The 24,837-nt window shown below is 49.4% G+C and overlaps 1 protein-coding gene and 1 pseudogene across 1 annotated transcript in view; one reads left to right on the top strand and one right to left on the bottom strand.

Annotated features, from left to right (window-relative positions):
• The first annotated feature begins 530 nt into the window (after nt 1–530).
• Nucleotides 531–1,539, top strand: LOC148522712 (uncharacterized; annotated as a pseudogene).
• A 6,268-nt stretch (nt 1,540–7,807) lies between these two features.
• The window catches only part of LOC148522711 (Y-box-binding protein 1-like), a 28,685-nt gene continuing 11,655 nt past the window's right edge, over nt 7,808–24,837 (bottom strand). The window contains exon 3 of the mRNA XM_088473828.1: nt 7,808–7,961. Coding sequence (XP_088329954.1) covers nt 7,808–7,961 — 154 coding nt within the window. The remainder of the gene's footprint in view (nt 7,962–24,837) is intronic.

Here is a 24,837-nt window from a genome sequence, read left to right as displayed (position 1 = left end):
GCCCCATCTTGGCCGCAACAGTTTGTTCCCCCACAGGGTCCTGCCCCACGCCCACCAGCGCCTTCTCTCAGTGCGGTTTGTGCCGCCCCTCCCCCTTTAACTCCTCCTCCTGTCCCGGTTTTTCACCCAGCGACAGTTCCGAGTACCCCCGCTGCGGTGTCCAGTGATTTACCATCCTCTATGTCTCGCCGCAGTGTTTTGCCTAGTGCTCTAGCGATGGCTTCTGGTGGTGCTGGGATCTCGAGTGGTAGCGCCGTGGCCGGTCCTGATACAGGGGACGTGATCGTTGCCCCTGATGTTGCGGTGCCGGAGGCTGTCGGTGACGGGATATCGGGTCTGGCTGGTGGTACGTCTGCTGTCCCTCCTTTGCAGTTCGATACTGAATCTTCAGGGTCTAGCGAAAGTAGCTCCTCGTCTAGCTCTCCGCCGCGCCCGCGAAAATTAGCTAAACTGGTTGCGCAGCGTTTGGTTAAGCGGCTAAGCGTCAGTCAGCTCCGGCTGCTGTTGTAGCGCCTGTTGAAGATGCGGGTATGGTTCACTGTGCCAATACGGCAGTGGACAGGGGTTTGCGTAAGCGAGTTAGGGACAAGATTCGCAAGGGTAAGTTTGTGGATGTTTTTTCTCTAACCGAAGACTTCTGTCTGGCAGATTGTCGAGCCGGACTAATTGGTCTGGCCCGGAAGTCCCTGGCTCCGTCAACTTTGCGAGTTTACGAGGCAGCTTGGCGCGACTGGGAGGCTTATCGGGTTAGGCGTCCTGCGGTGGGTAGATAAGCGTTTAGTTGAATTTGTGTGGGACCATTATCAGAGGGGCCGATCTAAGGCGGCCATGGCTTCCGCCCTTGCAGGTATTGCTTTTTTCTCTCGCCTTCACGGCGGTCATGATCCCACAAAGTCCTTTGTGCTGTCTAAGGCCCTTAAGGGTTGGGCTAAAGAAAATCCCAGGGTGGCTGATTCTCGCCGGCCGATTGACCTGGCCCTGCTGCAGCGGTTGATAGGCGTAGTTTCATTGATTACATCTTCCGAATTTGAGTCTTTTTTGTTACGTTTAGCGTTTGCGCTTGCTTTTTTTGGCGTGTTTCGGATTAGTGAGCTTGTAGCATCTAGTAAGAGGTCTGCTGATTCAGGGCTATTATTTAAGCATGTGGTAATCCAGGCGGGGGCTATCCTGTGCAAAATTCCACGTTCCAAAACTGATCACTTAGGGCGTGGGCGTTGGGTTACCATCAAGCCGCATGCTAATTCTGAGATTTGCCCTTTGCGCTTGGCTGGGATATATGTGGGTCTGCGCCCGTCGGTTGGCGCGCAATGGTTATTACATGCTGACTCCTCTCCTTTGACTAAGTTTCAGTTTGCTGCTGTGTTTAAGCGCTGTTTGGGTCAGCTGGGTTTAGATGTTGCGCATTATGGGACGCATTCTTTCCGTATTGGCGCGGCTACTTGTGCAGCAGCTAGCGGATTGCCTCCATCTGCCATTCAAGCAATTGGGAGATGGAGGTCATCCGCCTATAAATCATATGTTAGATGTGATAAGCTTTAAGTTGTGTTTTTCTCACCCAGAAACGTAGTTTACCCGCCAGTTTTTGAATGGCTAGCATTCAAAAATTGAGGGTGTGAAGGGATTTTTTAATTTTTCCTCCAAAGAAAAAAGGGCCGTAATTCAATTGGCTTATTATACACGGCTCATGGATCACTAGGACAAAAAGGAGTTTTTTTGGATTTTCTCCTTCGCCTGGGCATTGTTACTAACGTTCTCCTCCTAAGTTACCTCTATCCTCTTCATATAATGTTTCTTTACTGACGTTTTAGTTCTTTTTGCTCTTTTACAGCTATGTCCGTGTCTTCTGAGCAAGTCTGGCTTGTGGGCCATTCGTTTATTTATTGGGCTGAAAGGCATGCGATGGCAAAAAGGGCATCCCTGCTGTTAGGGGGGCATCAGGTTCGTTGGTTTGGAGTCAGGGGCATGCGGTGGCCAGCTCTTTTAGAATTCTTGTTTCAGCAGGAGATGCGCTGTGGGCGCCCGGCATGGCTGGTGATTCACCTCGGAGGCAATGATGTGGGGCAGTCTAAGGGTATAGATCTGATCTTGCGGATGCAGGCTGATTTGTGCGCCCTTCGGTCCCGGTGGCCGGAGGTGCGCTTGGTATGGTCGGAAATTATCCCTCGCCATGTATGGAGGGGTTCAGGGGACTTGTTGGCTTTGGATAAGGCTCGCAGGAAGATTAACAAGGCTGTTTCTCATTTTGTCTCCGGGTCAGGTGGTTTGGTGGTTCGGCACCCAAGTTTACGTTTAGAACAGGCTCCGTTTTTTCGCCCTGATGGGGTGCATTTATCAGATTTGGGGTTAGGTGTGTTTTTGGGTGATGCTTTTTCCTGTTTGGATGCGGTCTAGTGTTTTGGTTTGGGTGGCAGGCTGCGGTTCTTTGGAACCTGGCGGTGGCGGGAAGGTGCTACAATAGAGCGGCCACGTAAAGTGTAAGAGTATTCGTTGTGAAGCACATATCCTTTAAATGGTCGTAGTATGGCCTACCTCTGCGGGAGGACTTTGGGCGTCAGTCTCTGCGGACACGCTCGTACTATGCAATATCATAGGGGTTGTGAGTCTTCGCAGCTTAGCTTACAGTGACCACAGGGGGGGCGTTTCTGTCGCTCCCTAATATTGGTCACAATGGCCACAGGGGGGGCGTATCAGTCGTCCCCTAATATTGGCTAAGATCATATGGCTGGAGCTGGTTGTAGCATCCTTCTTTGCCTCCCAATAAAGTAAATTCAATAATTTAAGTATAATTCAGGGTCATACCTTTAATAAAGAAAGTTATGACCATTTAACCAAAGCAGTCTGTGTCCTGTCTTTATTTTAGTATAAGTTAGTGTAAGCTGTTATATATTGTGTTTAATTGCAATAAAGTTATGGACGCCTTAGAAGAGATGAGAACTGACTAAGTTTAAATCTATATAAGAGTCCTTAGTTTTTTGTAATTGATTGGAATTTGTCAGTAGTTGCTAGGTAGAGTAGTTTGGGGGGGGGTTGTCATGGTTGGTTGGTCGCTGACCATGTGGGAGCTCGTGGGAGTGGCTTGGTGGACTTTATAGGACTGGGGTACGCCCAGCAACTTCCTTTTCTGGATGGTGTTTGTCTCTCCCTCCCTTCCCTATCTCTTTACTGTGCATTTGTTGTGTATGTTTTTACTAACATTTTTATTGTTGTGTCTCGGCGGGAAGGTGCTACAATCCAGCGGCCACGTAAAGTGTAAGAGTATTCGTTGTGGAGCACATATCCTTTAAATGGTCGTAGTATGGCCTACCTCTGCGGGAGGACTTTGGGCGTCAGTCTCTGCGGACACGCTCGTACTATGCAATATCATAGGGGTTGTGTGTCTTCGCAGCTTAGCTTACAATGACCACAGGGGGGGCGTTTCAGTCGCTCCCTAATATTGGTCACAATGGCCAGAGGGGGGGCATATCAGTCGTCCCCTAATATTGGCTAAGATCATATGGCTGGAGCTGGTTGTAGCATCCTTCTTTGCCTCCCAATAAAGTAAATTCAATAATTTAAGTATAATTCAGGGTCATACCTTTAATAAAGAAAGTTATGACCATTTATCCAAAGCAGTCTGTGTCCTGTCTTTATTTTAGTATAAGTTAGTGTAAGCTGTTATATATTGTGTTTAATTGCAATAAAGTTATGGACGCCTTATACACTCAGTGGGCTATGCCCTGTCTCAGAGCTTGTATAATACACTCAGTGGGCTTATGCCCTTTCACAGAGCTTGTATAATACACACAGTGGGCTTATGCCCTTTCACGGAGCTTATATAATACACACAGTGGGCTATGCCCTGTCACGGAGCTTGTATAATACATACAGTGGGCTTATGCCCTTTCACCGAGCTTGTATAATACACACAGTGGGCTATGCCCTGTCACAGAGCTTGTATAATACACACAGTTGGCTTATGCCCTTTCACGGAGCTTGTATAGACACAGTGGGCTTATGCCCTTTCACAGAGCTTGTATACACACAGTGGGCTATGCCCTTTCACAGAGTTTGTATAGTACACACAGTGGGCTATGCCCTGTCACGGAGCTTGTATAATACACACAGTGGGCTTATGCCCTTTCACGGAGCTTGTATAAACTCAGTGGGCTTATGCCCTTTCACGGAGTTTGTAACTAACAGAGCCTCGACCCATTTGCCTTCTACAGTAATTATTATACACAATGGCTTATCTGACTCAGCCTGTCTGTGTGCAGTGCAGGCTAGCTAAGCAAAGTAATATACTCTGTGATTTACATAAGCCGTATCACATTGCATAGGTTCAGAGTAGGGGTGTGCACCGGACACTTTTCGTGTTTTGTGTTTTGGTTTTGGATCTGGATCTTTCTTCGTGTTTTGGATCTGGATTGGTTTTGCCAAAACCACCCTTCCGTGTTTTGGGTTCTGGGTTTTGTGTTTTGGATCTGGATTTTTTCTTAAAAAATAAAAAAAAAACGCTAAAATCACATAAATGGGCCTTTTTTTGTTCCTACGCTATTAATAACCCCAATAACATTAATTTCCACTCATTTCCACTCTATTCTGAACACCTCACACCTCACAATATTGTTTTTAGGCCAAAAGGTTGTACCGAGGAAGCTGGATGACTATGCTAAGCGACACAAGGGGGCGGCACAAACACGTGGCCCATCTAGGAGTGGCACTGCAGTGGCAGACAGGAAGCCAATCAGCGTTATGGTGCCCATTTGCATGTAGCACGAACCCGGGAGATCCGTGCTACATGCATCTGTGTGATTGGCACAGAGCAATGACAGGTCCGTGAGACCCGTCTGTGCTGCTGTGGTAAAAAAAAAAAAAAAAAACCTGTGTAAAAAAAGAAAAAAATGGCGTGCACCCCCCCAAAAAAGAGCAACCAGCCCCGGGCATTAGTAACCCAGTGCTGGGTGTGCTTAAATACAGGGGACAAACGACGTAGGGGTCCCCTGTACTTAAGCACAACCAGCACCGGGCTAGTCAGAACCAGCGCTGGTTGCCAAAATACGGGGGACAAACGACGTAGGGGTCCCCTGTATTCTGCGCAACCAGCTCTGGGCTCTGATCCGGTCCTGGTTCTGGAAATATAGGGGACAAAAAATGAGTAGGGTTCCCCTGTATGTTCCAGAACCAGCACTGGACTTTTTCTAGCGGGGGGCTGATGCCACAGCCAGGGGAGCCCTTTCACCGGGCCCCCCAGCCGCAGCATCAACCCTGACCGCTAGTCAGCCCAGGCCGGGGATCCCTGGAGAGCTGGGGACCCCCCCAATAAAGGGGTCACCCTCTCCAGGGCACCCCAGGCCCAGGCTGATAGCCCGGGGCTATCCCCGCCACCCCTGGTGGCGGTGGGTGGCGGGTTGATTGTGTGGTGTGGTGTAAATAAAGAATATCAAACATTGTCTTTACAAGTAGAACTGCAAGTCCCAGCTAGCCTGCCCCGCATGCTGGTACTTGGAGAACCACAAGTACCAGCATGCAGGGCATTAAGGGCCCACTAGTACCTGTAGTTCACCTGTAAAAAAAATGTTTCAAAAAACACAGGACACACACACCGTGACAGTATAAGTTTATTAAACATACATACACACACACACATGTACACATACTCACCTATGTAACCTGTAGCATCGGTCCACTTGTCCGGTAAAGTATCCCTAGGGGACCTGTGAAAAAAAACATACTCACCATCTCCTATGCGAGGTTCTGTCCTCTTCGTTCCAAAGTAGGCATCCCCGGACTTGGCAAAAAAAAAAAACGAAAACGCGATCCACGAACTTAGTACCGTTCTATAGAACGGTACTTCCCGAATGAGAGCTTAGCGGCGGGGTATCACCATGGAAACCCCGCTGCTAAGCGTTCATTGGCTGAGAGAGGTCATCTCCCGTCTCTCAGCCAATGAACGGCTCCCTCCATTGTAGTCAATGGTGGGAACCGCAGGGTAAACTTTAATAACCTTGCGGCTCCCAGCATTGACTACAATGGAGGGAGCCGTTCATTGGCTGAGAGAGACGGGAGATGGCCTCTCTCAGCCAATGAACGCTTAGCAGCGGGGTTTCCATGGTGATACCCCGCCGCTAAGCTCTCATTCGGGAAGTACCGTTCTATAGAACGGTACTAAGTTCGTGGATCGCGTTTTCGTTTTTTTTTTTTTTTGCCAAGTCCGGGGATGCCTACTTTGGAACGAAGAGGACAGAACCTCGCATAGGAGATGGTGAGTATGTTTTTTTTCACAGGTCCCCTATGGATACTTTACCGGACAAGTGGACCGATGCTACAGGGTTACATAGGTGAGTATGTGTACATGTGTGTGTGTGTGTGTGTGTGTATGTATGTTTAATAAACTTATACTGTCACGGTGTGTGTGTCCTGTGTTTTTTTTAAACATTTTTTTACAGGTGAACTACAGGTACTAGTGGGCCCTTAATGCCCTGCATGCTGGTACTTGTGGTTCTCCAAGTACCAGCATGCGGGTCAGGCTTGCTGGGACTTGCAGTTCTACTTGTAAAGACAATGTTTGATATTCTTTATTTACACCACACCACACAATCAACCCGCCACCCACCGCCACCAGGGGTGGCGGGGATAGCCCCGGGCTATCAGCCTGGGCCTGGGGTGCCCTGGAGAGGGTGACCCCTTTATTGGGGGGGTCCCCAGCTCTCCAGGGATCCCCGGCCTGGGCTGACTAGCGGTCAGGGCTGATGCTGCGGCTGGGGGGCCCGGTGAAAGGGCTCCCCTGGCTGTGGCATCAGCCCCCCGCTAGAAAAAGTCCAGTGCTGGTTCTGGAACATACAGGGGAACCCTACTCATTTTTTTCCCCTGTATTTCCAGAACCAGGACCGGATCAGAGCCCAGAGCTGGTTGCGCAGAATACGGGGGACCCCTACGTCGTTTGTCCCCCGTATTTTGGCAACCAGCTCTGGTTCTGACTAGCCCGGTGCTGGTTGTGTTTAAGTACAGGGGACCCCTATGTCGTTTGTCCCCTGTATTTAAGCACACCCAGCACTGGGTCACTAATGCCCGGGGCTGGTTGCTCTTTTTTTGGGGGGGGGGGGCACGCCATTTTTTTCTCTTTTTACACAGGTTTTTTTTTTTTTATTTACCACAGCAGCACAGACGGGTCTCACGGACCCGTTAGTGCTCTGTGTCAATGACACAGATGCAAGTAGCACGGATCTCCTGGTCCGTGCGTGCATCTGTGTCATTGAAATACACAGCAGCACAGACGGGTCTCACTGACCCATCTGTGCTCTGTGTCACTGTCAATCACACAGATGCATGTAGCACGGATCTCACGAGTCCGTGCTACATGCAAATGAGCACCATAATGCTGATTGGCTGAGAGCCGTGACAGACGGCTCTGTCAGCCAATCAGCACTTTGCCCATTAAAGGCAAAGGCATTTTTTTTTAAATGGCCGCTCGAGGCAAAACCTCGAGATCCGACAGCAGATCTCGAGGTTTTGCCTCGGGAGAGGGATCCGGGGCAGACAGGGAGATCCGAGCTTGGGCTCGGATCGCCCCGGATCCCCGAAGTTCGGGTGGGTTCGGTTCTCAGGGAACCGAACCCGCTCATCCCTAGTTCAGAGGTAAGTGGACCATTAGCCGCAACATGGCCTAAGCAATCACATCTAAAACATCTGATCCTAGGTTTTATTAAGTCTTACATGAGGCGGGAACCTTCCTGGCACAGCTGGACAGCGGGCTGATCTCCATGGTTCCAAGTTTGCTGTCTCTGGATGTTAAAGTTCATTCCACTGGCCATTTGCCCCTGTAACAGTCTTACCAGAAATCACTGGAGATCGCTGTTGCTGGACTAGGGTCCGGTGGGGTACACTCAGTAGTTTCCACATTCCTCTCCATCCTTTCCACAAGCTGGTCTGCTGCATTGGGGTCCCCATGGCTCACCCACTTGCGCAGAACTCCAGACAGGGACCTTAGATATAAAACTGAAGTTTACTTTGGTCTACTCAAATGTTTATTTTTTGTATCCCCATGTCCAGGAACCGCACAGTTCAAGTAAAACGCTTGTGTTTAAATTTAAACTCCAGTCTGTGAGTTCTGTGCCATGACGGCACAGTACGGATCTTCTGCATAAATAGGACGACAGCGAACATTGACAGTGTAATTTTCTAGTTGGGACGATGGACTCTATTGTAGAAATAAAACTTTTGGGCAACATCTTTCTTTAATGCCAAACCTCCCTTATATCCAATGGATATTGCATTATTTTATATAAATGCATGGATACAAACTAATATACTGTATCAAAGTTACAATAATTTAGCTGTTTTGTGCTGTGGGTGACATAAACTGGCCTAGCACAGCCATACGTTCTTACTGATGATTAAATATAGCTTTTTGCTGCCGGTTGTACTGAAGTAGATGGAATTTGTTATACTAACACCTAAATAAGGAACACATTTGGTTAATAGTGTGCAGTAGACGAGGTTGCCGCAAATTGTTCTACGTGAGCAGGAAGTGTATATTCGTGTTCCACATCTCATCGTGTTACTGTCACCACACAGCAGCCACATGATGAGTTAATGGTTAGATGGCAGGAATGTACGTGGTGAATAATTGCACAGTTTCTGTTTTTTTTAAACTTTGCAAGTTTAGAACCTCATCTATAAGTCTTTAGAGAGGCGGACAATTAAAAAAAATGTATTCATCACAAATTGTTCCCTACTGGGTTGGGGGCTGAGGATATTTAGAAGTGTCTGTGCGGAAAATGTAAGTCAATGGAATCTCATAGTTTTACAATGGAAGCTGGAGAAGAAGTGGCAGTATGGCACCGGCCCACTATCACCACTGGCTGGGGGTATAAATGATAATGTCTGTAGCGCATAACTAAATAATCAAACTACATTTTTATAGATAGAACATTGGGCCTGATTCAGATCCGCTTGTAAGGGCCGGCCGCTCGCAGGTAATGTGGGCTTTTTTTTTTATCTCCTGCCACTCGCAAAGCCGTGGGAGCCCACCTACTGCTTGTGCGAGCGGCAAGGGGTCCGTCGCGATAATCGCGACCATCGACCTTGCGACGAGACGCTGTGGTAGGGACTCAGCTGCCGCAAGGCCGAGTGGACTTCCTGCTCTAATAGAGCAGGAAGTCCACTACTGACATCAGTTGTGATGTCAGTAGGTCCTCCCTCAAACATCTGCATTTATCCAACCACCCCCCCTACCCACCTACAAAACGGGACAAGCTGTCACTCACCATCGACAGCCGCCCCGTCTTGTAACGTGCCCCGCAGCGACTGAGCTTCAGTCGCTCGATGGAGCTCGCACATGCGCACGCCGGATGCGGCGCGTGCGCAGATCACAAACTTTGAGCCGCTTGCGAGTGGCTCTGAATCAGGCCCATTGTTGAGTACTATTGCCAGCAATTGAGTATATTGGTACTGGTTTAATGGATAACAAAACTTTCTAAATATATATTTTTTTCTTCTAAATTTACCACCTGCTTCCCTTTGGAGACATTTTCATTTTGCTGGAGGGATCTCTGCTGGTGTCAGGTCTACACAGGGGCGTCGGAACGATTTTATGTTGGGGGGGCAACATAAAATTGTTCTGGCACCCGCCCCCCCTCGTCCCCCTTCTTTCTTCTCCTCCCTTACTTCCTCCCTCCATCCCTCCATCTCTCCCTCTCTCTCTCTTACCAGAGCAGCTGAGCAGCGGCCGCAGACGGTCAGATTTAGGCCAGGGCTATGCTGTATAGCAATAGACTTCACAGCTGCTGCACCGCATGCAGTGGCGTCACAAGGCGGGTGCGGGGGGTGCGGCCCGCACCCGGGTGTCACCCGCCGAGGGGTGACACCAAGGTGCAGGATCCCCCTCAGTGACAGGAGCCGGGTGCTGCACTATAGCATTAAGTGCAGTACTCGGCTCCTGTCAGTGAGGGAGCCCGCACTGCCCATGCCCGCACCTCCTGCACCCCCCGCCGGGCATCACCCCATTGATACCTAATGTATTATTTTGTTAACCACGGTCACGAGCCGGGTTCGCGCCGCGAGGCCACGCCCCTCCCGAAGGCCCGCCATGCGACGCCACGCCTCCAACACACCCCCTCCCGAAGGCCATGCCCCCATTTCGGCAGGTGCCGAGCGCATGGCGTCCCTCCCCACACCAGGTGTCACCGTGGGGAGGGACGCCACTGACCGCATGGAGGAGGAAGTGTAATGTGACTAGCCGTCCGCATGGACTCTGCTGAAAACAGCCATCCAAAATTTACTAGAGGTCCTACTGGACCTCTAGTGTCTGTTAGGCCAGCGCAAGTGCCGGGAGAAGATGCTGAAAGCTGCATCTTCTCCCGTGAAACCCCCTGGCAACGAGCATAAACCCCATAGCAACGAGCAAGAAACCCCCTGGCAATGAGCATGTAACCCCATGGCAACGAGCATAAACCCTATGGCAATGAGCATGAAACCCCCTGGCAATGAGCATGAAACCCCCTGGCAACGAGCATAAACCCCCTGACAACGAGCATGAAACCCCCTGGCAAGGAGCATGAAACCCCCTGGCAACGAGCATAAACCCCATAGCAACGAGCATGAACCCCCTGGCAACGAGCATGTAATTAGAAGCCTTACTGTGGGGCATAAAATGGTGTTGGGCAAATATGTAAGTGGCATTTTTGTAATAGGCATTACACTGTGTGGCATAATGTGTAATGGGCATTATGGTGTGTGGAATAATGTAAGTCACTATACCAGGGACGTTTGATTAGTGCACTGCCTTATGGAGGAGCAAGGACAAAATCCAGGTACGGGAAGGGAGGGGGGTCAAAATTGCTGCCTTGCACCGGATGACAGATATCCTAGTTTTGGCCCTGTATATATATATATATATATATGTGTGTGTGTGTGTGTGTATATATAACTAGGGTGGTGCAACATGTGTCGCTGCTCAGATTGCTGCAAGGCAGGGGATGCTGTTTGGCAGCACCTATGAATTTTCTCTGTTTTAATCATTCACACACACTTGTGGTGCTTCATTTGATCCCTATTCATCCCCTCTCTGCGTCTGAGCCCCCTAACTCCTCCCTGCCTAACTACCTCCACTTCTGACCCTAAGCACCTTCAGTCACATTCTACTTAATTTAAGGCACACATTTTCAAATACTGTTATACCTGGGACTCAAACCCATCACCTTTACATGGCAGACAGATAGGATGTAGTCAGCATCCCGGTGTGCATGATGCCAATGGTCTGAATATCAGTGCTGAAATACTGACAGGTCGGGATCCCGGCACCAGTATCCCTACTGTAAGGTAAGTATTGGGGTGTTAGGGGGAGGTTAGGGTTAGAGTGTGAGGTTAGGGTTAGGCACTAGGGGGAGGGTTAGGGTTAGGCACTGGGGAGGGAGGGTTAGGGTGCGGGTAGGGGGAGGTTATTTTTAGGGTGCAGGGAGGGGGAGGTTAGTCTTAGGCACTAGCGGGGGAGGTTAGGGTTAGGAATTGGGGAGGAAGGATTAGGGTAGGGGGTTAGGAAAACACTTACCTGTCTTGCCTTAGTGTGTCGGGATTCTGATTGTCGGGATGCCGCTGTCAGTCGTCTGACCAGCAGCATCCCGACATCCGGGATTTCATACCCAACCCCAGTCAGATACCTTACACATGGAGCTATCTGCTCCTGCTAAGAAGGCCTGCAAATTGTAACTATATTAAGCTACTTGTAATTGTCAGTAAAAAGTAGCCATTGCAGCTGAGCAGATCTATGTAGTGCGTGGCTGTAGGGCAGGGGTGGGAAATCTGTTTTCTATCGAGGGCCATTTTTATATATAAAAGATTATTTGCAGGCCTGGTACAGACCACGCCCCCTCCGTGTGACATCACACGGGGCGGGGCCACAATCGCCAGTGATTACAGCAATGCCCAGAGCATCCTGAGGATGCTCCGGGAAGCTATAAGGGCAGCGGTGTGACTGTCTGAAGCGTCCTAAGGATGCTCCAGGCGGCACTGCTGCATAGATCCTGGCTGCAGGGTGACATTCTAGGCCCCCTGCTATCCATATGAGGCTAGCAGAAAAAGCTTAGAGGGAGAGACCAATGATTCCGTGGGCCTGAGGTTGCCCATCCCTGCTGTAGGGGATTGGATTTGTGGCTGTACATTGCATACATCGACCTAGTTGCAAAGGTTTTATATTAACAGTTAAAAGTAGCTTACCTACTCTCCCGATTTGGCCGGGAGCCTCACAAAAATCAGGTGGCACTCCCGGCCCCCCGGAAAAGTAGGTAAACCTCCCGGCCGGCCACCAACCCCCAGGACCCCCACACGAATCCCAGACAAACCCCCGCAGCAGTGGGCCGATGACGCAATTCACGCTGAATCGCGTCATCATGACCCCGCCCCCTGCTTCACAATGCCGAAAATATCGGCATTGTGTACCAGGGGTGGGGTCAAAATGACACGTTTCTGTGACTACGCCCCCGCTTTGCCCCCATTGCCGGGTAGTATCCCCACCCACGTCCCCCTCTACCGTGCCACGCCCCTCCCTGCTTGTCCGACCTGGCCGCCCCCTCTCGGAGGGGGGGGCTGCCTGAATGTTGGCAAGTATGAAGTAGCTTCATATAGTTAGAATTCACTGACTTTCTACGCAGGAGCAAATAGCTCATGTGTAAAGGTGTCTGACTGCAATGTTAGAGGTGATAAGTTCAAATCCCAGTTATAACAGTGTTCAGAAATGCTGTCTCCCCTCCCTCTATGGATGGCTATTTCATTAGCCATCCAGGTGAGTAGTCTAATCCTGGGAGGTGAGTAGTCTATGTCCTCCCCTCCCCCCAGGATTAGACTACTCACCTGGTCTAGGGGGAGGTACCACCATGCACAATTAACAGTGTACATAGATGTGTATAAGCTTCACTTTGTGACTTTTTTTTTTATTTTTCACTATGGGTTCTAGATATAATATCATCTTATTATAGCTATTAGGTTAGGTTTCTCTTTCTTATATATTGGGAAGTCACATTTATGACATCACTAAGTGACCTACAGTATATGCTCTTTAGTAGAGAGGTTTCACAATTACATTATCACTAAGTGCCATTTTCACTAGTTATACCCCCTGTGCCGGCACATAATAGGCCCGTCAGACATTTTTACACATACCTATATAAAAAAAACTGTTCTGTATGGTCAGTAAATGTCCCTTTCACTTAAACACATTGGAGTAAATTTTTTAGTGATGTTACTAGTTGAGGTTCTGCAGGCTCACAAATATGTTGCACTGGTATTGGTATATATAACAGAGGTTCCCAAACTCCACCGTTACAGTTCTGGTATTAAGAATATCCATGCTTGAGCACAGGTGATCTAATTAGCACCTCAAACATCTGGGCTCAAGCATGGATATCCTTAAAACCTTGACTGTAATGGCGGAGTTTGTGATCCTCTGATATAGACCAGTGGTTCTCAACTCCAGTTCCCCCCAAACAGGTCATGTTTTCAGTATTTTACTCTGTGGAAGCATGTGGTATAATTACTTACCCAGTAAAATATATTAACTCACCTGTGTATGATTAAAGAAATCTGGAAAACATGACCTGTTGGGGTACTGGAGGAGGTTTATGTTCATCATATTGACATACAGAATGTTAACATTCAGAATGTCAACATAGGTTCATATTCAATTAGCCGCGAAAAGCCGAACAGTGATATTTACGCCGCCTTCGTCTGTTTTGAGACACGAAAAGGCAAACAGGCGAACTCGTTGGAAAGTGAAACTGGCAAAAAGTTCCTAAGATTTTGGGGAAATCAGTCTGTACCCCTGAAAGAGCTGCACTAACATTAGAAATCAATATAGAAGTGTTCTAGTAGCCCTAATAAAAGTGTTTTGTGTTTTTAAAGTGTCAGAATTGGTTGTTATACGCTTATATACATAAGTGCTGAAAAATGATAGAAATGAATATTTTTTAGATAAAAAAGTACCGAGGTCAAATTTGGGGTACATGAAAATAGGTACTAGCATATTTTGATGTCTCTAAAGTGAAGATTTAAAAAAAACTCAAAAATACACCTGCTGCAGCCTCGTGCAATCCCAAAAACACCTGTCCCATTCATATGTGATACCCTATACTATGAGTTTATTCATAATGTAATCAGACAACATAGTAATATAACGGAGGTTAGGAATAGAGCCGACGGCACATAAACTTCTAGTCAGGGATAGAGGGGTTAATAAAGTTAAAAATGTTTGTTTACAGTTATAGGCAGATGCGATAGGACGTTGGGTTAGGGGCGGAGTTAGTGAGAGGGTGTAGAGAATCTACTGTGGTAAAATCTGCCTCTTTTGAATTGATCTGCGACCAGGAAAGTACAGTTCCTTATTAGCAGATCTGTCTGTTGGGATAATCGTTTGTACATCCCTACTTTCTTTTTCCCTACTTTATATCTTTCCCTACTCTCTTCTCCATACTCTCCCTATATCTACACTCTTTTTTCTTATCTAACTTTTCTTTCTCTTTCTTTGTTCTATCCCTTGCCGTGCATTAGCACTATGAGCCGCCCCCCAGCGCGCGCGCTCGGTACCCGCCCGTCTGTCAGACGGTGTCGGGCCCGGCGCGCTTTATCCCCCTCAGGTCCTACCCTCCCGGCGTTCGGGAGGGTCAGGTACAGCGGCCCCCTTCTCTGGCGACGCTGCGGTCCCGTGCACGCGGACGCGGTGGTCCCGCGAAACGCCGCAGTTGCTGCCTCCGCCTGCCCCTGGTTCCCCGCTGGTCGCCAGTACTAGTGCGACGGGGGACCAGGGCAGGTGGGGATCGGCGGCCGGGCATAATACAGCGCCCGCGCATGTAGCGGGTGCGCGCTCCGGCCGTTCACGCGGCCAGCAGCGGGCAGTTACACCGCCCGGCCCTTCTCCCCCAATGGCTGCTCGAATTGAGCCGGCTGAAGTCCGGGGGGAAGGGCGGCGGAAGCGGCCACATAAGCGTGCAGGCCGGATGCCTGTCATGGCGCCGGCTTGCACGCAGGCCAATATTCCTACAGGCGGGGGGCGGAGACGAAGGGGGCGGAGCCAACGCCTGCATAGTGACAGGCAGGTTAATCCGCCCCCTCTTCTGCTGCCTTCTGTTCATAATGATGCAGACATGGGGTCCCCCATGTCTGCAGTTGCCAGCTCCTCCAGGCCTACGGGGGTGGCAGCTGCTCAGGCGTCTGCTATGCCTGCAGGGCCTGCGACACCAGGGAGTGCTCCGTTGCTGGATGCTGGTGCCATAGCCGGACTGCTGGTGTCTGTGGTGGGTGCACTGACACCGCTTTTGACCCAGCAGCCTGGAAACACTGACACTGGAGGCCCTTCTGCGTTGGCGGCGTCCGCCGTGCAGACGCAGCTTGGCCCTCTGGTGCAGCAATTAGGCAGGATTTGCGGTCTTTCCCTCGCTCCCATGCCCGCAGCTCCTTCCGTTTCTTTCTCTCCCTCTGCCATCTCCCTTCCTCAGCCCACTCAGGCTACGGACACAGACAATGCGCACGATGCCGCCTCAGTCTCTTCTTTTACAGACGACAGTCTGGAGGAGTTAACAGTGGTCGCAGCCCCGACCAGAAGTGCGACGGCGGAAGTCGGAGCTAACGCAGGCGCTGGAGTTACCAATGCCCTTGCCAGTGCTTCTGGTGAGTGTGACAGTACATCTGACTGCGGGTCTACTTCCATTTCCTCCTCCTCTTCAAGCGATAGTTCGCAGAAGGCTAGGCGTAAAAGGGCAAGGAGGTCTCGCAGACGTCGCTCACGTCGTCATAGGCATTCTAGCGAACGGTCCTCTGGCAGTAGTACCAGTGTAGATCGCGGAGCAGGTCCGGAGGATGTTGTACACTGCGCTAATACAGCTGTCACTCGAGGTATGCGTACCAGGGTTAAGCAGCGGATCAAAAAAGGGCGCTACGTAGATATGTTCACCCTTACAGCTACGGGAAGAAAGCTGCTGCGACCGCAAAGACAAAAGGGGGTATTGGTCTGGAGGCCTTTAAGTCTTACACGAATTGGCTATCTGGGTTCTGCGTGTTCTCAACTTGCTATCTAAAAACCAGGCCTTCCGAGTACCTTAATGTTATACGATATTTACACCTGATACATGGCCTATTCAAGGCCTCACGCAGTACGGCGTGGCGCCAATACGACGAAGAGTTTCGTCGGAAGCAAGATCGGGTTAAGGTCATGGAATTGGGTTGTAAAGATGTTGAAGTGTGGATGGAGGTGACACAGCCTACACGCGTCCTTGCTGATCAGTCCCCTGGGCGGCCAGTTCAACCCTCGTCCCCCTCGGCACCAAGGACAGCCAATGGAGGGCAAAACAAGCGGAAGTGTTACGCATACAACAATGGGAATTGTACCCTTGGTAACAGGTGTCGCTTTCGACACCAGTGCCTCCGCTGCGGTGCGGCACACCCCAGTAAGGACTGCTCCCGCGGTCCAGGAGGAGCTCAGGCCTCCTCTGCAGTACCCTCTGCCAAACGGTCAGGGGCCGGGACTTCAAAGTAAAGCGTTGACCCCCATTCATCTAGATGCCATGGCAATATGGTTAGACTGGTATCCTGTGCGGGACGCCGCCGCCTTTTTGCGTAAGGGTTTTGCAGAAGGATTTTCGCTTCCAATAATACGGCCTGTCAGTTCCGGGTCCCCTAGGAATTTACGCTCGGCCTGTGATTTACCTCACGTACTAAAGGATAAGGTTATGAAGGAGGTAGGGCTGGGTCGCATGATTGGACCTTTCCCGCAGCCTCCGATACCCGATCTGGTCCTTTCCCCTGTGGGTGTTGTCCCCAAGAAGGCCCCCGGGAGTTACCGTTTAATTCAGCACCTGTCACATCCGTCAGGCACGTCGGTTAACGACGCCATAGATGTTGAGGTCTGCCGCGTACAGTACCAGTCATTCGAATCTGCGTTAGCCTTGGTTCGCGCAGCAGGTCCGGGTTCTTTCATGGCGAAAGTGGACATTGAGTCCGCCTTCAGATTGTTGCCCCTGCATCCTGAATCATTTCGTTTCATGGGGTTTCGGTTGACGGATGGCTATTACCTGGACAAATGTCTTCCGATGGGTTGTTCTATTTCCTGCGCGTTCTTCGAGCGTTTCAGTTCCTTTCTCCATTGGTGTGTCGCGGTGGGGTCTGGGGAGACGATCATAGCCCATTACTTGGATGACTTCTTGTGCGTAGGTCCAGCTGGCTCGCGTCGCTGCAATCGTCTCCTTTTTTCATTGCAAGCACTCTTCTCGGAATTTGGAGTACCTATTGCGCAAGATAAAACTGAGGGCCCAGCCACTAAGCTGGTTTTCTTGGGTATTGAAATTGATACCTTGGAGGGTCTTTGCCGGCTGCCGCCGGACAAGATTCGTCGCTTGCAGGATGCTATCCTCCTAGCGTTGGCAGGAGGAAAGGTAACTCTTCGTCAAGGTCAATCCCTGCTCGGGCTGTTTAACTTCGCGTGTCGAGTTATCCCGATGGGGAAGATTTTCTGTCGGAAGCTACAGAGGGCTTTGGTAGGGCTGCGTCACCCGCACCATTTTCTGCGACTGTCGTCTGAGCTAAAGCTGGACCTGGCGGTTTGGGACGTTTTTTTGGTCGATTTTAATGGAGTGCGCGTCTGGCCTGCGGATCCTCAGCCTAATGCTTGCCTGCAGCTCTTCACGGATGCTGCTGGATCATCAGGTTTCGGATCTTTTTTGGGAGGAGATTGGTGTTTTTCAGTTTGGCCGGCGGAATGGGTGCAGGCAGGATTGACCAAGAACTTGCTCCTACTGGAGCTGTTTCCCATAGTGGTGGCATTAGAGCTATGGTGTCAGCGGTTGCGCGACCGTTCCATAGTTTTTTGGTGCGATAACCTGGGGGTAGTACATGTGATCAATAACCAAAGATCGTCATCGCTGCCAGTGTTGCGGCTTCTTGCTTGGCTGGTTCTGCGCGCTTTGCAGTTTAACATATTGTTCACAGCTCGTCATGTGCCGGGTACTGATAATTCCATTGCTGATGCGCTCTCCAGACAGGATTGGCGACGGTTCCGCGAATTGACCCCGTACGCGGCATTAAAAGGTGAGCTTTGTCCATTTCATTGCTGGCAGATCATCAAACCAGAATGGAAGATCTCGCACGTCGGTCCGTGGCCCCACGGACGTTGACGGCCTACCAGACATCTTGGCAACAGTGGGAGAAGTTTTTGCAAGGGCGGAGTTCGTCAGGTAAATCTCGTGATACTAATATGGTTGCTTTTGTTTGTTTCTTGTTCGATTCCGGCAGGTCGCGGGCTTATGTTGCCCAGAGGCTTGCTGGGATTTCGTTCTTTTTGCGCCTAGCGGGGCGGAGGGACATAACTAAGGGGTTTTTAATACAAAGGGCCCTTAGGGGTTGGTCTCGCGTCAGGCCTGCCGCGGATGACCGACGTCGTCCTATTGGTCCTGATTTGTTAGCGCGTCTAGGTGAAAGTTTGACGGGCATTTGTTCTTCGCAATTCGAGGTTCTGTTATTCCGACTCGCTTTTGCGATGGCCTTTCATGGGGCGTTTCGCATCAGCGAGCTGGTAGCGTCTTCGCGCCGCGCTCAGCCCCCTCTGCTTCGTTGTCACATTTTGCTGCGTGATACGCTGCTGTGCCGTATTCGGCGTTCCAAGACCGATCAGATGGGTAGAGGTCGCTGGGTGTCCCTGAAGTCCTGTCCTGATGACGGGATTTGTCCGGTTCACTTAGCCTCCCAATATACTCTTTGCAGGCCAATGCGGCCGGGGGCTTGGCTTATGCACGAGGACGGAAGTCCTTTGACTAAATTCCAATTTAGATCGGTCTTCCATCGCTGCATACGGCACCTCGGGCTTTCCCCTTCGGATTACGGCACCCATTCTTTTAGAATAGGTGCCGCCACTTTTGCGGCCTCCTCGGGTCTTTCTTCACAGGAGATCCAGGCTCTCGGAAGATGGAAGTCCAATGCTTACAGAAGTTATGTTCGTCTGGAATCATAAATTGTTATACTTTATTCGTTTGGACTTGAGTGCCTTGGCCAACTCGCTGCCTTTCCGGTGGGGGTCCCGAGAGATTTTGCCCTGTTTTTTGCCCTGCTTTGGACATTGATCGTTTAGCTTAAAATAATATTAATGTGAACGAATGAAATATAGAAAAGATCCAGCAGGTTTTTTGTAGGTTTTCACCTCGGGTCAAGTCTTCCTCCCCCCCTCCCACCCTCCCACTCCTCCTTCGTGATTTACATGTTGCATATATACTTATCTATTATATTTCTGTATATTTGCAGGTTTCCAGGACGCTAGGCCCATTTGGTTGATTGGTCACTCTTTTATTTTTTGGGCCGGGCAGTCGCGCTTTGCTGAAGATGCCTCCGTGTTCCCACGTTGGGAGAGTGTTAGGTGGTTGGGGCAGAGGGGCATGCTGTGGGAAGCTTTGTTGCGCAACTTGCACAGGGCAGTAGCTGAATTTGGTCCCCCTTTAGTGTTAATTATCCATCTCGGGGGCAACGATTTGGGTCAGCAAACGTCCTTAGAGTTGCGCCATGCGATTGTTCGTGACTTGAGAGAGGTGGTTCGGTTATTGCCTAACTGCCTTTTGGTGTGGTCCCCTATCATCGCCAGGCTTTCCTGGCGCTATTGCTATAATAGTGTGGCTTTGGACAGGTCCAGGAGGAAGGTTAACAAATGGGTGGCTAGGCACGTGCTGGAAATGGGAGGGCTAGTGGTGCACCATCCTTTAATTCGGATTCAGGATGCCCACCTTTTCCGCAGGGATGGAGTTCATCTTACTGAGGAGGGTAATTTTTTGTTTCTAGAAGATATTTTTGCAGTTTTTAAGGGTTTGGTTGGTTAGCATGGTGGCGGGCTGCTTCTCTCCTGAGAGCCGCTGTGGCGGGAAAGACCGGCAATATTGAAGTGTCCATCTTGCAGCAGTAATAGCGGTGCGCACCCCTTCAATGCACTGATAGGCTGATTTCACCCTATTGGGGTCAGCGGCACCTCTCGACCGAGCAGGATGAATGGTGCATTGGCATGGGTGTTGGGGCCGCATCACTTGCTCTGAAAGGGATAGTTGGCCCTTTGCAAGTTTTAAGATCACCCTACCCTTGTCTGGGATAGTTGGCCCTCACAAGTTGTGATTTACTTCCGGCCTAAGACAAGCGGACGCGGGTTAGTTGCCGTTCTTTCTCCTGCCACCATGTCTACCTTTGTAACCAAATAAAGCTGACCAATTAATTTAAACGGCATAACTTGGTCTCCTGTGTTTATTTTAGTTAAGTTTAGTTTAAGTTTATGGGTCACATCTATCATCTGACGATAGAAAGTTTAATATAACGGAGGTTAGGAATAGAGCCGACGGCACATAAACTTCTAGTCAGGGATAGAGGGGTTAATAAAGTTAAAAATGTTTGTTTACAGTTATAGGCAGATGCGATAGGACGTTGGGTTAGGGGCGGAGTTAGTGAGAGGGTGTAGAGAATCTACTGTGGTAAAATCTGCCTCTTTTGAATTGATCTCCCACCCTCCCTACCCTCTTGTGTCTTGTGTCGGCTTTATTTCATTGGCAGGGAAAGACCGGCAATATTGAAGTGTCCATCTTGCAGCAGTAATAGCGGTGCGCACCCCTTCAATGCACTGATAGGCTGATTTCACCCTATTGGGGTCAGCGGCACCTCTCTACCGAGCAGGATGAATGGTGCATTGGCATGGGTGTTGGGGCCGCATCACTTGCTCTGAAAGGGATAGTTGGCCCTTTGCAAGTTTTAAGATCACCCTACCCTTGTCTGGGATAGTTGGCCCTCACAAGTTGTGATTTACTTCCGGCCTAAGACAAGCGGACGCGGGTTAGTTGCCGTTCTTTCTCCTGCCACCATGTCTACCTTTGTAACCAAATAAAGCTGACCAATTAATTTAAACGGCATAACTTGGTCTCCTGTGTTTATTTTAGTTAAGTTTAGTTTAAGTTTATGGGTCACATCTATCATCTGACGATAGAAAGTTTAATATAACGGAGGTTAGGAATAGAGCCGACGGCACATAAACTTCTAGTCAGGGATAGAGGGGTTAATAAAGTTAAAAATGTTTGTTTACAGTTATAGGCAGATGCGATAGGACGTTGGGTTAGGGGCGGAGTTAGTGAGAGGGTGTAGAGAATCTACTGTGGTAAAATCTGCCTCTTTTGAATTGATCTCCCACCCTCCCTACCCTCTTGTGTCTTGTGTCGGCTTTATTTCATTGGCAGGGAAAGACCGGCAATATTGAAGTGTCCATCTTGCAGCAGTAATAGCGGTGCGCACCCCTTCAATGCACTGATAGGCTGATTTCACCCTATTGGGGTCAGCGGCACCTCTCGACCGAGCAGGATGAATGGTGCATTGGCATGGGTGTTGGGGCCGCATCACTTGCTCTGAAAGGGATAGTTGGCCCTTTGCAAGTTTTAAGATCACCCTACCCTTGTCTGGGATAGTTGGCCCTCACAAGTTGTGATTTACTTCCGGCCTAAGACAAGCGGACGCGGGTTAGTTGCCGTTCTTTCTCCTGCCACCATGTCTACCTTTGTAACCAAATAAAGCTGACCAATTAATTTAAACGGCATAACTTGGTCTCCTGTGTTTATTTTAGTTAAGTTTAGTTTAAGTTTATGGGTCACATCTATCATCTGACGATAGAAAGTTTAATATAACGGAGGTTAGGAATAGAGCCGACGGCACATAAACTTCTAGTCAGGGATAGAGGGGTTAATAAAGTTAAAAATGTTTGTTTACAGTTATAGGCAGATGCGATAGGACGTTGGGTTAGGGGCGGAGTTAGTGAGAGGGTGTAGAGAATCTACTGTGGTAAAATCTGCCTCTTTTGAATTGATCTCCCACCCTCCCTACCCTCTTGTGTCTTGTGTCGGCTTTATTTCATTGGCAGGGAAAGACCGGCAATATTGAAGTGTCCATCTTGCAGCAGTAATAGCGGTGCGCACCCCTTCAATGCACTGATAGGCTGATTTCACCCTATTGGGGTCAGCGGCACCTCTCGACCGAGCAGGATGAATGGTGCATTGGCATGGGTGTTGGGGCCGCATCACTTGCTCTGAAAGGGATAGTTGGCCCTTTGCAAGTTTTAAGATCACCCTACCCTTGTCTGGGATAGTTGGCCCTCACAAGTTGTGATTTACTTCCGGCCTAAGACAAGCGGACGCGGGTTAGTTGCCGTTCTTTCTCCTGCCACCATGTCTACCTTTGTAACCAAATAAAGTTGACCAATTAATTTAAACGGCATAACTTGGTCTCCTGTGTTTATTTTAGTTAAGTTTAGTTTAAGTTTATGGGTCACATCTATCATCTGACGATAGAAAGTTTATAACAATAAAGATGGCAATAGTGAATCCTTTCTTATGTTTATTTTATTTTTCAGGAACCTGCAGATCACTAGCGAACTCTGAACTTCGAACCTGCAAACTATAAATGGGTAAGTATGCTCTAGTGGCAATTAACAAATGACTAATTTTGCAATTCCCCTAACATCTCTAAAATATATACAAAAAACCTCACGTGAGTATGATAAACGGATAAGTTTACATCAAGGATACAATTGCAAAGTTGTGTTACTTTTCTTTACACCTTTTTAGGAAAATGTTTTCCTCACACTACTGCACTTTACATGTCTCATACACTGCTAGTTCAGCGCTGAAATAGTTAATAGGGTGCACCCTTCGTTGCCCGGGATATGAAGAATAGTTCTTAAACTGCTCCAGCTACAGTACTTGTCTGTATTTAATGCAACACTGTAATCCTCTGTAAATTATCCTGCTGCGATGGTGTTGGTATTACAGTCAGTTCCTTCTCTGCTTAGCAACCTTAGATCATACTCATAGTATTACAGGTGCTGACAGTGAAGTGTCGCCCTAACACTGCTGGTAACTGTTGTACCTAATCTCCAATATGCGGTATCAGGGGGTTACTCTTACTATTATGAATGCAGTCTATAAACCCCACGCTGATCTCTGCAGGGACTGCTGTGCATATGTAATGGTGGACAACTGTAGGCCTCCAGGTAATAGGCGCTAATGTCACTGAGTGTCTATTTGGGAGGTTGCAGCAGCTTTCTTACCTCCGGCTCCTTTACAAGCTCAGTCTCTATATTTCTGCAGCTCCGCCTGAGGCACTACCTTAGGGGTCATCTGACACACCCCTCTTATGCTGATTGTTCTCAGAACCTCCCCGGATGACACTGCTTAGTCCCATTGGATGTTCCCCGCCTCAGAGACCTCCGCTGCTTGTCCCGAAGTATGGCTGCAGCACTCAGGTAAGCATCAAGGCAGCGCAGCCCCTTCTCCTGTCCAGCTACCTCACCAACTGCACACACCAACTGACATTTTTTCTAGGTTAAATCCTTGAGCCTGCCACAGTACTCACTGGTCCCCTAACGTCCACCACCACTGAGGAGGCAGTGCAAATAGTCCCTGAACCTTAATGAAACCAGTTAAATCATGCCCTATATTAGACAATGGCAGGAGTCACATTAATATTTTACATTTTCATAGAGGCACATCAGCATGGGTAGGAACACAGGGTATTGGTGGGGTGCCACATATATAGCCCCCCGAAGTACCAGGCCCCCCACTTCTTACCCATTTTCCAACACTTTTTTAATTTTCGCCCCAAAATTGACATGTAATTTTTGGGGTGTTCTCAATTTTTTTTTAATGTTTTTTTCAACTGGTTAGTCATTAAGGGGGTATCCAAAGGGTTCTGTACCAAATCCCCACATTTGCACCCCAAAATAGTCATTTTGCACTTCCAATTCGCCTGCCTATAACATAGAGAAAACTTTTCTCCTGTTTTGTTTCCGCGTAGGTGAAAACTCCTGGAATTGAATACAGAGATAAGTTGAAAACAGGTGAAAAGTCCAAATCTGCGAAAACTTTTCTCCAAACGGCACTTTTCGCGGCTAATTGAATTCGGCCCATGGTCTGAGTGTCCACAGCTGATTTTATTTATGAGGGTTAGATTGCTGTTAGGATTAGGCTGCTGTTAGGTTTAGGGTTAGTTAAGACGTCTATAGAAAACCACATGGCCGACATGCCGACTGTCAACATACACATGTCAATATGGTGACCACGTATGTCGATCTGTTGACTTACCGTCCATGTCAACATTCTCAATGTCAACTTTTTGTACCACTGTCATACTGTAGATGACTCTTACAATGACCACTTTTCAGCGTTTCTAGTGTGGGGCCACCTTAAGGGCCTTAGGCCCTCATTCAGAGCCGTACGCTCTGAGCAGAGCGCACGCTCTGAATGAGGGCCGCCCTCCATGAAAATGGAGCGTCCTCCTGGACGCTCGTATAGCTGTGGGTCACCACCCACAGCCTATACGAGCGTGCATTGTGATGGCCGCGATGGTCGTGACCATCGCGACCATCGAAACTGCGAGCCGGAGCCTGCGGTTGAGGTTTTCAACCGCAAGCTCCGGAGTGATTTTGTCTCTATCAGAGCCAAAATCACTCCCACTGACATCACTAGTGATGTCAGTGGGCCGGCTTCTGATGGGAGGCGTTCCCGTGGGAACGCCCCGGTCAGGGATGCACGCCCCCGGCACGCCCACCAAAGGGGGCGTGCTGTCAATCAACATCGACAGCACGCCCCCTTTGATCAGACACAACGAGCGAAGAACTTTCCTTCGCTCGTCACGTCTGGCGCATGCGCACGACGGAGCTCCCTCCGTCGTGCGCATGCTCAGTGCATAACATCGACCCACTTGCGAGCGGACAGCCGCTCGCGAGTGGGTCTGAATCAGGCCCTTAATCCATAGTTGCCGACTTTCTGGCTGCTCCTTCCGGGAGGGAGCAGCCAGATCGGCAGGGCAGCGGGGGGCGTG

The sequence above is a fragment of the Taudactylus pleione genome, unplaced genomic scaffold (genome assembly GCF_031769625.1).
Source record: "Taudactylus pleione unplaced genomic scaffold, aTauple2 ptg000142l, whole genome shotgun sequence".
In the NCBI taxonomy this organism is placed as follows: domain Eukaryota; kingdom Metazoa; phylum Chordata; class Amphibia; order Anura; family Myobatrachidae; genus Taudactylus; species Taudactylus pleione.
The sequence above is the reverse complement of the archived record's forward strand: the minus strand, read 5'-3'. Positions and strand labels throughout refer to the sequence as shown.